The sequence below is a fragment of the Bombina bombina genome, chromosome 1 (assembly GCF_027579735.1).
Source record: "Bombina bombina isolate aBomBom1 chromosome 1, aBomBom1.pri, whole genome shotgun sequence".
Lineage (NCBI taxonomy): Eukaryota > Metazoa > Chordata > Amphibia > Anura > Bombinatoridae > Bombina > Bombina bombina.
In genome coordinates, this window is record NC_069499.1 from 89,823,284 (window position 1) to 89,837,077 (window position 13,794).

General features: G+C 41.5%; 1 protein-coding gene across 1 annotated transcript in view; it reads left to right on the plus strand.

Moving 5' to 3' along the window:
* The window catches only part of CLMN (calmin), a 427,590-nt gene that overhangs the window by 350,165 nt on the left and 63,631 nt on the right, over positions 1–13,794 (plus strand). Inside the window, exon 9 of the mRNA XM_053697501.1 lies at positions 6,882–8,177. Within this exon, the coding sequence (XP_053553476.1) occupies positions 6,882–8,177 (1,296 nt within the window). The remainder of the gene's footprint in view (positions 1–6,881; positions 8,178–13,794) is intronic.

Below are 13,794 nucleotides of genomic sequence, written 5' to 3' on the forward strand. Positions count from 1 at the left end.
GAAGTTCTTTCTAAAACTTCAGAGTATGAACATTCTGGGTTGGAGTCTGCTGCCTCTAAACCTCTGGCTGCGGAGGAACCAGACTTTAGTTTTTGGAATTTGCGCTTTCTTCTAAAGGAAGTTTTGGCGAATTCAGAAGTTCCAGAGGCCAAATTGTCTGATGAACCTTTAATTCCTAAATTGGATAGAGTTTGATGACAGGGTGGTTCCTATCCTTACAATTTACCTATGAGCTTAATTCCAAAGAGATAGCATACTTGGATGTGTTGCTTAAGGGCAATTTGAATATGAGCAAAATAGAGAGTGATCTTTATCGCAAACCGCTTCAATCGAATGCAATTTTGCATGCCAAAAGTGCACATCCTAGGCATACTGGTTTTGGAATTATTAAGGGTGAGTTTGTCAGAGTGAAGCGTAATTGTTCAGAACAGAGTACCTTTTTGGAAGAGAGTCAGTGGCTTAGGGACAGATTCCTACAAAGGGGTTATGCTACAGCAGCAATAGAAAGGGCCTTTGATCAAGTATCAAAAATAGACAGAAAGGATTTACTGTCAGAAGTACCTAAAAACAAAAGACGACATGACAAAAGTAAATTGGCTTTTGTCACTACTTTTTCAAACCAGTACGAGCAAATCACTGGTATTATAAAGAAGCATTTCCCCATCTTGAGGGGAGATAATGTCCTATATGATGTAATTAAACAGGGCTGTCTTTTTGTTCCCAAAAGAAATCGCAATCTACGAAATTATCTTTCACCAAGCATGGTCACAGAGAAGAACAAAGGTAGAAGCCATTGGCTTACCAGCATAGGCCACTATAAATGTGGCTTATATACATGCAAAGCCTGTAGCCATGCATGGATAACTAAGCAGTTTCAGTCGTGTGAAACGCTAAAAGTGTATGATGTGATAGGTTACACGTCATTTGTCACATGCAATATGTGGGTATGACCACTAGGGAGGCCAGAGTGAGAATAAGGGAACATTTAAATGATATTTCTTCCTCAATTGCATGTTCTACTCTTGCAGAACATTTCATAGTGAAACATGACGGCTGTGTAAATTCATTTAAATGGATGGTAATTGAAAGAGTCAGGACTCCATTGAGAGGAGGTGACTTGGATAGACTCCTGTCTAGGAGGGAAATTTTTTGGAGTTTTAATTTAAACACCAGATTGCCTCTGGGTTTCAATACAGAGGCAAATATAATACATGTTTGGAAGTAAAAAAGAGATAGAAAAGGAACAATATAGAAAGGAAAAACTCTACACACTTTCCCTTTAAATATAAACTTTAAGTTTAGACTACACAAATACATTAAGCACATATGTTAATAAATGCATTAAACATTGAAGAAGGATAGTGAGGTTAATAAATAATTCTTGATCCCAGACAAATATGATCCTTTACATATGAATTTTGTTTCCTTATATAATATTGTGATGTTGGCTGCATTTAAAGACATATGTTTGTATTATATATCTTAGGATAATTATGATACTTTAAAAATATAGGAATAATTAATGCAGCTATATCGCTTAGGTAAAAAAATTATTTTAAAGGTCTTAGGAAGTCAGTAAAGGGTTAATGAAGTATTGCATAAAAAGAATTAAGGGGTTAAGTGGGAATTGTGTATCTCTCTCAATTTTGTTAATTTTCAATAGTGACTAACAGGTGTTCCCTATTAGCTAAACAGATGCCTATAAATGGCCAGAGTAAAAGTGACTACCTAGGTATCTGATGACGGCTTAGGCCGAAACGCGTCATACCACCTAGTCTATACTTGCAAGTATAATTTTGCTTTTCTTAGTGCTGCTTTAAATAAATGGTCTTATACAAATTTTCCTGTGCTCCGTTTTTCTATTTCATGGTTCCTATCCTTCCCTGCTCCTGTTAGATGGCGAACATTATTAAGAATGATTGGGACAGGAATGGATTCCTTTTTCCCCTCTTCTCCCTTTAACAAATTATTCCCGGTCCTGGACGCTCAATGAAGTTGTGAGGTTCCATCCCTAAAAGGGATAGCGCTAATTCACCCTTGCTAAACGTACTACTATCCCGCTTGAGGATAGCTCTTTGTTTAAAGAGCCCATGGATAAAGATGGAAACTCTATTAAGAAGGATGTTTCAACATACAGGATATTTGTTTCAACCGGTGGCGGCTGTTGCTGGAAAAACTACCTTCTTGTGTGACTCCTTATAGGATTTGATCGGGGTGGAGGGTCCCCTTGACGTTACGCAGGGAAGATTTACAGCCTTGAGGGTTGCTAATTCTTTCATCTGTGATGCTATTAGCCAGATTATTAGCCTGAATGCTAAGGCTTCAGCTTTTTCTGTTCAGGCCCGTCGGGCTATGGCTGAAGTCATGGTCTGTGGATATGACTTCTAAGTCTAGACCTCTTTCCCTCCCCTCTAAGGGAATGATTTTGCTTGGTCCAGGCCTGGACTCAATTATCTCCACGGTCACAGGGGGCAAGGGTGCCGCCCTACTGCAAGAGAATATAAACTAGTCTAAGGGTCAATTTTTGTTCTTTTCGTTCTGATAAAGCCCATGTCAGCAGTCCTCCACTAAGCCAGAGCAAACCAAGAGCTTTTGGAAGCCGGCTCAGTCCTGGAATGAATCCAAGCAGAGCAAGAAGACCGCCAAGTCTAAGTCGGCATGAATGGGGGGTCCCCGGTCCTCTTCTGGATTGTGTAGGGGCAGTCTGTCGCTCTTTTTAGTCGCTTGGTTCAGGGACGTGCAGGATCCATGGGTCCTGAAGGTCATAGCTCAGGGTTACAAGATAGGTTTTAAGTCTCAGCCACCCAGGGCAGATTCCTCCTCTCTCTCCTGTCTTCCTGACCAGAAAGAAGGGAAGCCTTTCTGGGGTGCGTACAGGATCTGTCCTCTTAGGAGTTATTGTCCCGGTGCCTATCGCAGTGAGAATTTTGGGATACTATTCAAACCTTTTCGTGGTCCCAAAGAAGGAGGGAATTTTCTGTCCGATTCTGGACCTAAAGTGCTTAAACAAGTTTTTAAATGTCCCTTCGTTCAAGATGTAGACAATAAGGTCCATTCTCCCGTCGTTCGAGAAGGGCAGTTCATGACCATGATAGATCTGAAGGATGCTCCCTTCATGTACCAATCCTCAAGGACCACTCCCAGTTCCTAAGGTTTGCGTTCCTGGACCAGCACTTCCAGTTTATTGCACTTCCGTTTGATCTAGCTACGGCTCCAAGAAATTTTTCGAAGAGTGGACCATTCGGAATCTCTCCTGTCTTCTTCAATCCCATGGATGGAAGATAAATATAGAGAGAGTTCTCTTGTATCAGGTACCAGGGTAGATTTCACGGGTACTATAATAGACTCAGACATGAGAATATTTTTTTACAGACCAGAGACGTTGCCAGCTAGCTTCAACATGTCTTGCTTTCCAGACCTCGTTAAGGCCATCTGTGGCCAGGTTTCACCTCAGACTGTTGCAACTGCGCATGCTGAAGCAGTGGAACGGTGATCATTCAGATCTGTCTCAACAGATTTCTCTGGACAACCGATTGAGAGAATCGCTCTCTTAGTGGTTTTGGCCGGATCACTTGTCCTGAGGGATGTTCGTCTTAAGACCATCCTGGGTGATTGTGACTATGGTTGCAAGTCTGTCAGGATGGGGAGCTGTTTGGGGTGCCAAGAAAGGCACAGGGCCTATGGACTCGGGGGGGAAGCTCCCTCCCGATCTCATTTTGGATCTCTGGGCAATATACAATGCCCTGAAGGCTTGGCCTTTGCTGGGTTTATCAGATTCCAATCAGACAATATAACCTTGGTGGCTTACATCAACCATCAGGGGGGAACGAGAAGCTACCTAGCTATAAGGGAAGTGTCTCGGATTCTGGAGTGGGCTGAGACCCACATTTGTTCGCTGTCAGCGATCCACATTCCGGGTGTAGACAACTGGGAAGTGGATTTCCTCAGCAGACGTCTCAATACCAAGCTACCCAGATATGGGTCGAGGTACAGGGATCCTCAGGCAGAGCTGACAGATGCATTAGCAGTGTCTTGGAGGTTCAATCTAAATTTGCTTTTCCGGCAGTTACCACTACTTCCTAGTGTAGTGGCTCGAATCAAGCAGGTGTCAGTGATACTGGTTGCTCTGTCTTGGCCGCGAAGGATATGGTTCGCGGATCTAGTGGGGATGTCATAATCTCTTCCATGGAAGTTACCTTGTTGCAGGTCTCTTTGTGCATCAATGTCTAGTTTCTCTGAGGCTGACTGCATGGAGATTGAATGCTTAGTCCTAGCCAAGAGAGGATTTTCTGAGAGAGCTATTTTTACTCTCATTCAAGCTCGTAAGCTGGTTGCTCGTTGCATCTATCATAAGGTGTGGAGGACCTACTTATTCTGTTCTCCAGGATGAACTGGAGAAGGGACTTTCTGCAAGTCCCCTGAAGGGACAGATTTCGGCCCTGTCTGTGTTACTGCACAAGAGGTTCGCTGAGCTTCCAGATGTGCAGTCATTTGTTAAGGCGCTGCTAGGTTCAGACCTGTGTTTAGATCTAATGCTCCTCCTTGGAGTTTAAATCTTGTTATTAAAGTTTTGCAATGGGCTCCGTTGGAGCCTATGCATGAAGTAGACATTTAATTTTTGTCGTGGAAGGTTCCTTTTCTACTGGCTATTGCTTCTGCGCGTAGAGTATCTGTGATTGCTGCCTTGCAATGCGTCCCTCCTTATCTGACTTTCCATGCTGATAAGGCTGTTCTTCGAACCAAGTTAGCTTTTTTTCCTAAGGGTGTGTCAATTCACAACATCAATCAAGAGATTGTGGTTCCTTTATGTCCTAATCCTTCTTCATTAAAGGACCATTTACACTGTAATTCTGGATATGGTTTGTCCCTTGAAGTTCTAGCTTCAGGCCACGAAGGAATTTAGACAAACTTCTTTCTCTGTTTGTTCTCCTTTCCAGGAAGTGTAGGGGTCAGAGGGCCTATTCGACTTCCTTATCTTTTTGGCTGAGGAGTGTCATCCGTTTAGCATAGAGACAGCGGGACATAAGCCTCCTCTGAGGATTACGGCTGATTCTACGAGAGCAGTGGTTTTCCTTTTGGGCCTTCATAAATGAGGCCTCTATGGATCAGATTTGTAAGGCGGCTACCTGGTCCTCCTTACATACTGTTTCCAAATTTTACAAGTTTGATGTTTTTGCTTGCTGAAGCAGCGGAGAAAGGTTTTGCAAGCTGTGGTGCCCTCAGATTAGGTTCTGCCTCTCTTTTTTTTCCCTCCCGTTAGCATTCCGTGTACTCTAGAGCTTGGGTATACGTTTCCCACAAGTAAGGAATGCAGCTGCGGACTCTTCCCATATTAAGATGGAAAACATAAATTATGCTTACCTGATAATTTCCTTTCCATCTGTATAGGAAGAGTTCACAGCTCCCTCCTGTGAGCTCCTTGTTCCCTTGGCAGAATGACTGGGGTTTGAGGAAGTGGGGGAGGTATTTAAGCCTTTGGCTGGGGTGTCTCTGCCTCCTCCTGGTGGCCAGGTTTAGTATTTCCCACAATTAAGGAATGCAGCTGTGGACTCTTCCCATACAGAAGGAAAGGAAATTATCTAGTAAGCATAATTTATGTTTTCTAGAATGCTAAATTTGCAGCAATGTTTGCAGCAATATATAACAAGACATGTATATGCTCCTGAGCATATCCATGCATGCTTTTCAACAAAGGATAGCAAAAGAACAAACTCAGTATGATAATGCAAATAAAGTGTAAGATTATTTAATTAGTAATTTTTTTTTGATTGTCACGTATCTTTATTTACTTATGGCTTAAAACTTTTAAAATTTAAAAAGCAGTTAACCCCCTTTGATGCGCATGATGAGGCGTTCTCGTCATGCAGGGGGATTACCTCACTACAGGCCGGGGATCGTTGGTGGCCTAGTGGGTGACATTGCCAGGCTTCATGGGAGTCTGTGGTTATGTCACAAAGGGGGCGGAACCAGGAAGCTCAGTGTAGCTGCAAGGGAGCTGAATGGGGGGAGGTTATTCAAACCCCTCAATCTCAGCTCCCATAGCAGCTACAAACCTCCAAGACTCCTCATTTGAAAGACAATTGCCTGCTCTTCCAACTGATTGTGCCACACCACAGATATTTTAAAAATAAAGTAGAAAAAACACATGGGGATTTGCTTGGAAATGGGTCATTATATGGGCAATGTGTAGAGACCCCTGATAACGTTTTTTTTCTAGTAGACAAGTCCCTCTATCAAAAAAATATATTAATTGTGTCTGTTTAGTCAGGTGAGCACTATGATAACCGTGAACACCTTACCTTGAAAGAAAAAAGTGCTTTTATTTCTGTACTGAACAATAGGCCTCTCTAATCTATATTATAACCTCCAAAAGCCTGTATGGGCCTTTATTTCACACGTGATGACAATTTAGATAAAAGCAGTGGACACTTGGCAATTTTTAGTATTCTTTACTAAAATCTTAGAAAAAATATATACATTTTGCAGTTTTTGCCACAGCTATCTCATATGCAATGGTATATTGTGTATCTGCTGGGCATGCTGAAAAAAACAATATATAATTTGTTTGTCAAATTTGACTTACAATAGGGCTTAAATGTAGGTAGCAAAAAAGCTAAACATTGACTTAGCACTAGGGTGAAAAAGGGCTTAGCAGCAAAAGGGTTAATGGGGTTAATCTTCACTGCTAATTTTATATCCCTTTAAAACATAATATGAAAATAACAAAACTCAATAGAAATAGTTAGAAAGGAAACCCTTCTTTGTACAATAGCTGCTTTTTTTTCTTCTTTCTTTCTTTTGTAGCTTCCAGGAGAAACTGTAAGGAATTTTAGTTGTATATGAAACTCATTTATGTATGTTTTATGTTTGCTTGTTTTTAGGATGACTTAATAGACCAAAATGAGGAGCTTCCAGTTGAATCTACATATGTGCATTACAAAGATGGGCCAACAGAAGAGGAAGGAAAGATCATAATATTGAATGATACTGAGGATGTGGAGGCTATAATAGAAGATTACAAGCTTAATTCTCAAAGAAATTTTAATTATCAATCCAAGCCATCAACTGAGTATGAACAGATTTTACTGCAAGAGTCGGAGATTAACACCAAACCTAATAGAAATTTTATTGCAGATGAAAAAATGTTTACATCCAAATCTGAAATGTCTGAGGAAGTTCTCACCAAAAAAATAACTGAATCTGATAAAGTAGCTGGAGATAAAAGATCTGGTGTCTCTTTATTGCTTGAAAATGGAAAATATCCCCATAATTATCAAGATCCTTTATCTAAAATGTCTTCAATCACAGAATTAAATGACCCAAAAAGTTATAATCTAAACTCCAAACTTAATGAGCTCTATAACAACAATTCAAATTCTTCTTCCATAGAAGACATTTCTACAGATTTTGGTAATAGTTCAAGATCGTTAGTGCATGAGTCAAAAGGATCAATTTACCAATCAAATGAACTGCTTAGTGAGGATCAAATGTTGTATATTAATGGTGATCAATCACATACTGACAAAACTAGCAAAAATGTTAATGTCTGCAAGTATGTAACACACCCGTCCAACAAAAACACTTCAGAAAGTGACCCCTTAAAGCAGAGGACTGTATTTCAAGCATATAGGGCAACCATAATATCAGCAGAAGATGAACTTGAAGGTAATCACCAAGATTCCAAGTCAAATGTAGGCCATCCACAGTCTAGTTTATCTCTTCCTAACTCTAAAGTAGAAACAGATCCTAAAGACTCAGGTAAGGTTTCTGTGATTCCCCATGATCTGTTTTATTACCCACACTATAGCGTCCCCATTGCAGACGTCTTGCATGCTTTTACTGAAACTTGCCCAGATGGTTCCAAAAAGAGGGAAATTGAATCCGGCTCTATACCAAGTAGCCGAGGTAATGATCTTTCATCTAATAAGGATGGAGAGGAAATACAGGCAGGTTTTGAAATTACTAAAAATTTGATTTCATGGACAAAGCCTGATGACTATATGTTAATGATGAAGGACAAAGAAAGTGATGGAGGATACCCTCAGAGCAGCTCAAAAAGGCAAACCCTTCAGTTTGACCAGGTACCAAGCTCTTCAATCACCAAAGATCAAACCATGAATATACAAGCTGGAGGTGTAGATTCCACAATGAATTTTGATTATGCCAAAGATATTCAGGTAAAGTAATAGCAGATCTTAATTAGTACTAGAGATACTAAACCCAATTTTTTTTTCTTTCATGATTCAGAAAGAGCATAAAATGTTAAGCAACTTTCAAATTTACTCCTATTATCACATTTTCTTTGTTCTCTTAGTATCTTTATTTGAAAAACAGGAATGAAAGCTTAGGAGCCGGACCATTTTAGTTTCAGCACTTGGGTAGCGCTTGCTGGTTGATGGCTAAATGTAGCTACCAAACAGCAAGTGCTATCCAGGGTGCTGAACCCTTTACGTATACAGCATATCCAACGTCATTGCTTGTCTGATTTACAGAACATTATTATATATTTGTTGACATTTTATCATACACTTTGAAATTTGATAACATTGTATAAATGTGGAAGCTCATCTACGTTTCTAGCACATTAAGGCAGTAGGTGACTTGCTATTTGAGGGGTCATTACAGTGAACAAATGACATGCTCTCATTTGTTAGAGTGCATAATTGTATCACTTTAGAGTCTGCCAGTCTGTGTGTTTAACCCTTGAAAAGAGATTAAACACATAGCTAAAGTACGGCTCGTGAAATGCAGACAACTGCTGGTCCTGAGTGGAAACTCCTGTAGACAGAATCAGCACAGCTAGATGCATTACACAGCTGTGTAGATATTGCTGCTGATTGCCACAGAGGCAGATTCTGCTCAGAACTAGCAGTTCTCTGTAACAAACTAATAAGAATTCTTTGTATGACAAATAACTGCAGGAACACCCTTTCAAATGGGCTGGTCTCTCTACCACCCACCACTGGTGGCTTTATTTCTTCTTCTGCCTTTTTGTTTACATAACTTTTTTTTTTTATATAGTCGCTATTGCAGTTGGGGCAGTTTCAATGGGGAATATCAGCTAACTGATATGACAAAAGAAAGGTAAACAATCTATTTTAAAACAATTTAATACACAATAAAATGGATCATTGGGAACACGTTAATGGAGAGAAAGCATGAACAGTACAAGCTACAAAAAGGGAAATTATTGAGACTGTTACCTACCTAAACTTTATTTATTTTATGTGTGTAGTAATTTATATATGGTGTGTGTGTGTGTGTGTATATATATATATATATATATATATATATACTCTTGTGTGTGCATGGACAGTATATGTAAATTAGCTCTAAAAATTGTGGATTTTATCATAACTTGAAATGCACACTGCAGGCTTATCTAGGCTAACTTTGCTGTCCATTGGGTCATTCATTACTTATGGGATATTCACCTCATGGTCACCAGGAGGCGGCAAAGAGCACCACAGCAAAGCTGTTAAATAGCCTACCCCCTCTCTCCCACTCCAGTCATTCTCTTTGCCTGCGTTAAGATAGGATGCGGTAAAGTGAGGTGTTAGATTTGATTCTTCAATAAAGAGTTTATTATTTTATTTTGCAGTATATTTTAATACTGCTTTGTCCTGGGGTATAGTTGTGTTCCATTTCAGTCTCTGTTGAAAGAGCTTTGGTGGCTTTAAAGCAATGGGAACTTGTGAGACATACTTAAACTCATTGCACCTCCCATACAGTATTGCTGCCCTAATCCTGAAAATCCTGAGGGGCTTGTATCAGGAATTTCATTCATTTCAGAGGTCCATGTGGAGAGATGGGACTCCTCAAACCGGCTGAACTGCCTTGGCTGTCAGTCAGGCAGCAACATGAGGTAAGTGCTTATTTTTTTCCTAAGCTGTTAGAGGAAAATGGAGTACTTTATTACACTTCATAAAGAATTTACACAGTAAGCTTATAGCATTATATTATAAGCACTTGGGACATTATTCTCTCAGAGGGAGAGTATTAGACAGCATGTTACAGGCACTGGGGCTGGGAGACGAGCTTTAATGGTGGTTCCCACATGGCTAAACGTTAACATTTTTCCTATGTGAGATATAGACGGTTAGACGCGCCAACGAAGGGGCGGGGCCTAGTTATTGGCGGTTTTTGCTTTGGCCTAGCCTAGAATTACAAGGTTTCAACGGAGTTCCTCTCAGGATCCCTGCTTCACTAAAATATACATGCAGGTTTCTAGGACAGTGATCCGTTTTTCTGCTGCATCGTTTTTAACCCCTATCAATCCAGAGTGACAGTGTGCATAACATAACGGTCAGAGGGTCAGGAAGGCCCCTCAGCAAGACTGCTGAGGTGTAGGGGTGCATTATTTTTCATTTTGGAGTATAAAAAACATTGTTTTGAACGTTTTTTCTTATTGCAGTAAAAAAGTTACGTTTTAAAATATAAAGTGACAGTAACGTTTTTTTGATTAAAATATTTTTTTGTTTTTATATTATTGCATTGTGTTTATTGTGTTTCAATATGAACTCAGGAGACTTGCAGAGCTCTATTTGCTCCTTATGTCTTGATGCTAATGTGGAACCACCAATCCCTTTTTGTGCCTCATGCATTAAGAGGGCTGAAAACGGCCGAGAATTGCTTTTTACTGAGCAAAGCCTTTCTACTATAGATACTTCTCAAAAGTCTAGCGAGGATGGTCCAAGTGGGCCCCAGCTTTCTCCGCATACGTCCCAATCTATTACGTCCGCTCAATCAGTGTCCTGTACTCCTGCTTTAGTGCCCACAATCACTCTAAAAGACATAGCTTCCCTTATGTGATCTACTATCAATGATGCGTTGTCGACCTTTTCCCCCTACAAGAGGGTAGTCGTAAAAGGAAGGCTAGACAATCTATAAGTGAGGGTGCAGAGGCTACCAATATACCTTCCAAGCCTGAGGAGGAAGGCAATGAGGTTTTATCTGAAGGGGAAATTTCAGATGCAGGGAATTCAATACCTCAAGTAGATTCAGAGGTGGTTAATTTTAGATTAAGCTGGAACACCTGTGTATGCTATTAAGGGAGGTTTTACTTACACTAGATGACTGTAGTCCCACACTAGTGGTGGCTCCAACAGGTACCAACAAGTTGGACAAGTATGTTGATATTCCTGCCTTTTCAGAAGTTTTTCCGGTTCCCAAGCGGACTTCGGAAATACTCGCTAAGGAATGGGAGAGGCCTGATATTCCTTTCTCTCCCTCACCTATGTTTAAGAAAATGTTTCCAGTAGAGGATACTTTTAAAGAAATGTGGCAGGCTATTCTTAAGATGGAGGGCCCTATCTCCACCCTGGCTAAGAGAACCACTATTCCCATAGAGGATAGCTGTTTGTTTAAAGACCCTATGAATTAAAGATTAGAGGGTATACTTAAGAAACTTTATGTACATCAGGGACTTCTGATGCAACCTACTGCCTGTATTATTACCATCACCGGTGCGGTGGCATACTGGTTAGACAATCTAAATGAGTCTCTTCAGTCAGAGACTCCCTTGGAGGAGATACAAGACAAGATAAAAGCTATGAAACTCGCTAATGCCTTTATTACAGAACCTTCTTTGCAGGTCTTTAAGCTGGCAGCTAAGAGTTCGGGCTTTTCGGTCCTAGCCCGCAGGGCCTTATGGCTAAAGCCTTGGTCCTTGGATGTGTCTTCTAAGACTAAGCTCCTTTCTATTCCTTACAAGGGTAAGACCTTGTTCAGACCTGCTCTGAAGGAGATAATTTCTGATATCTCGGGAGGTAAGGGCCTTCTTCTCCCGCAAGATTAAACTTAAAGGACGACAGACTAATTTTCGTTCCTTTCAGAATAACAAAGGCATTGCTTCCTCTTCCTCCACCAAGCAGGAACAACCTAAGCCTGCATGGAGGCCCAACCCTTCTTGGAAGCCCAAGCAAACCAAGAAGCCTGAAATTGGAACTAAGTCAGCATGAAGGGCATGCCCCCGATCCGAGGCCGGATCTTGTAGGGGGCAGACTATACCTTTTTGTTCAGGCTTGGGTGTGGGATGTTCAGGATCTCTGGGCTTTAGAAATAGTGTCCCAGTGGTACAAATTGGAATTAAATTTTTTTCCCCCTATCGGCAGGTTCTTGCCTTCAAGATTATCTGCAGACCAGATAAAAAGAGAGGCGTTCTTACGTTGCGTAGAGGATCTCTCTGTCAGGGGAGTGATCGTTCCCGTTCCAGCACAGGAACAGGGTCAGGGTTTTTACTCAAGTCTGTTTGTGGTTCCCAAAAAAGAGGGAACCTTCAGACCAATCTTGAACCTCAAGAGTCTAAACAAATTTCTAAGAGTTCCGTCTTTCAAGATGCAAACTATACGTTCCATAGTACCACTGATTCAAGAAGGTCAGTTCATGACCATAGTGGACCTAAAGGATGCATACCTACATGTTCCCATTCACAAGGACCATTACAAATTCTAAGGTTTGCATTCTTAGACAAACACTTTCAGTTTGTGGCGTTACCTTTCGGCATGGCCACTGCTCCAAGAATATTTACAAAGGTGCTAGGATCAATATTTACAAAGGTGCTGGGATAAATGCCCTGCGGTTCTTCGACCGCAGGGCATTGGAGTGGTGCCGTATCTGGACGACATTTTAATTCAAGCGCCATCATTTCAACAAGCCAGATCCCATACCAACCTGGTATTATCCTTCCTGAGAACTCATAGGTGGAAGATAAATCTGGAAAAAAGCTCCTTGTTTCCAAGTACAAGTGTAACCTTTCTATGGACCATAATAGATTCCCTGTCGATGAAAATTTTTCTGACAGAAGTCAGGAAAACAAAGTTGTTACATACCTGTCGTGCCCTTCAGTCCACTCTCAGGCCTTCGGTGGCTCAATGTATGGAGGTAATCGGGTTGATGGTGGCGACAATGGATATCATCCCTTTTGCTCGGTTCCATCTCAGACCTCTACAGCTAAGCATGCTCAGGCAATGGAATGGGGATTATACAGACCTGTCTCCTCTGATAACTCTAGATCAGGAGACAAGGGATTCTCTTCAGTGGTGGTTGTCTCTGGATCATCTATCCCAGGGAACCTGCTTTCGCCGGCTTGGGAAATTGTGACAACAGACGCCAGCCTTCTGGGGTGGGGAGCTGTCTGGAACTCCCTGAAGGCTCAGGCACTTTGGACTCAGTCAGAGTCGGTTCTCCCTATAAACATTCTAGAACTGAGAGGATTCTGGCCTGGCCTCGGTTAGCCGCGGCCAAATTTATCAGGTTCCAGTTGGACAATATAACTTCTGTGGCTTACATCAATCATCAGGGGAGAACAAGAAGTTCCCTAGCGATGACAGAAGTATCCAAAATAATTCAATGGGCAGAGACCCATTCTTGTTGCCTGTCAGCGATCCACATCCTGGGAGTAGACAATTGGGAGGCGGATTTCTTGAACAGACAGACGTTCCATCCGGGGGAGTGGGAACTCCATCCGTAGGTGTTTTCCAAACTGATCCTCAAGTGGGGACAGCCGAAGTTGGATCTGATGGCATCTCGATGGAATGCCAAACTTCCGAGATACGGGTCAAGATCCAGGGAACCCCAGGCGGAATTAATAGACGCTCTGGCAGTTCCTTGGAACTTCAATCTAGCATACCTGTTTCCTCCATTTGCACTTCTTCCTCGGGTAATTGCCCGACTCAAACAGGAGAGGGCGTCGGTGATACTCATAGCACCGGCATGACCTTGAAGAATTTGGTATGCAGACCTGATAGAGATGGCATCTCTACCACCTTGGAGACTGCCGTTGAGGAAGGACCT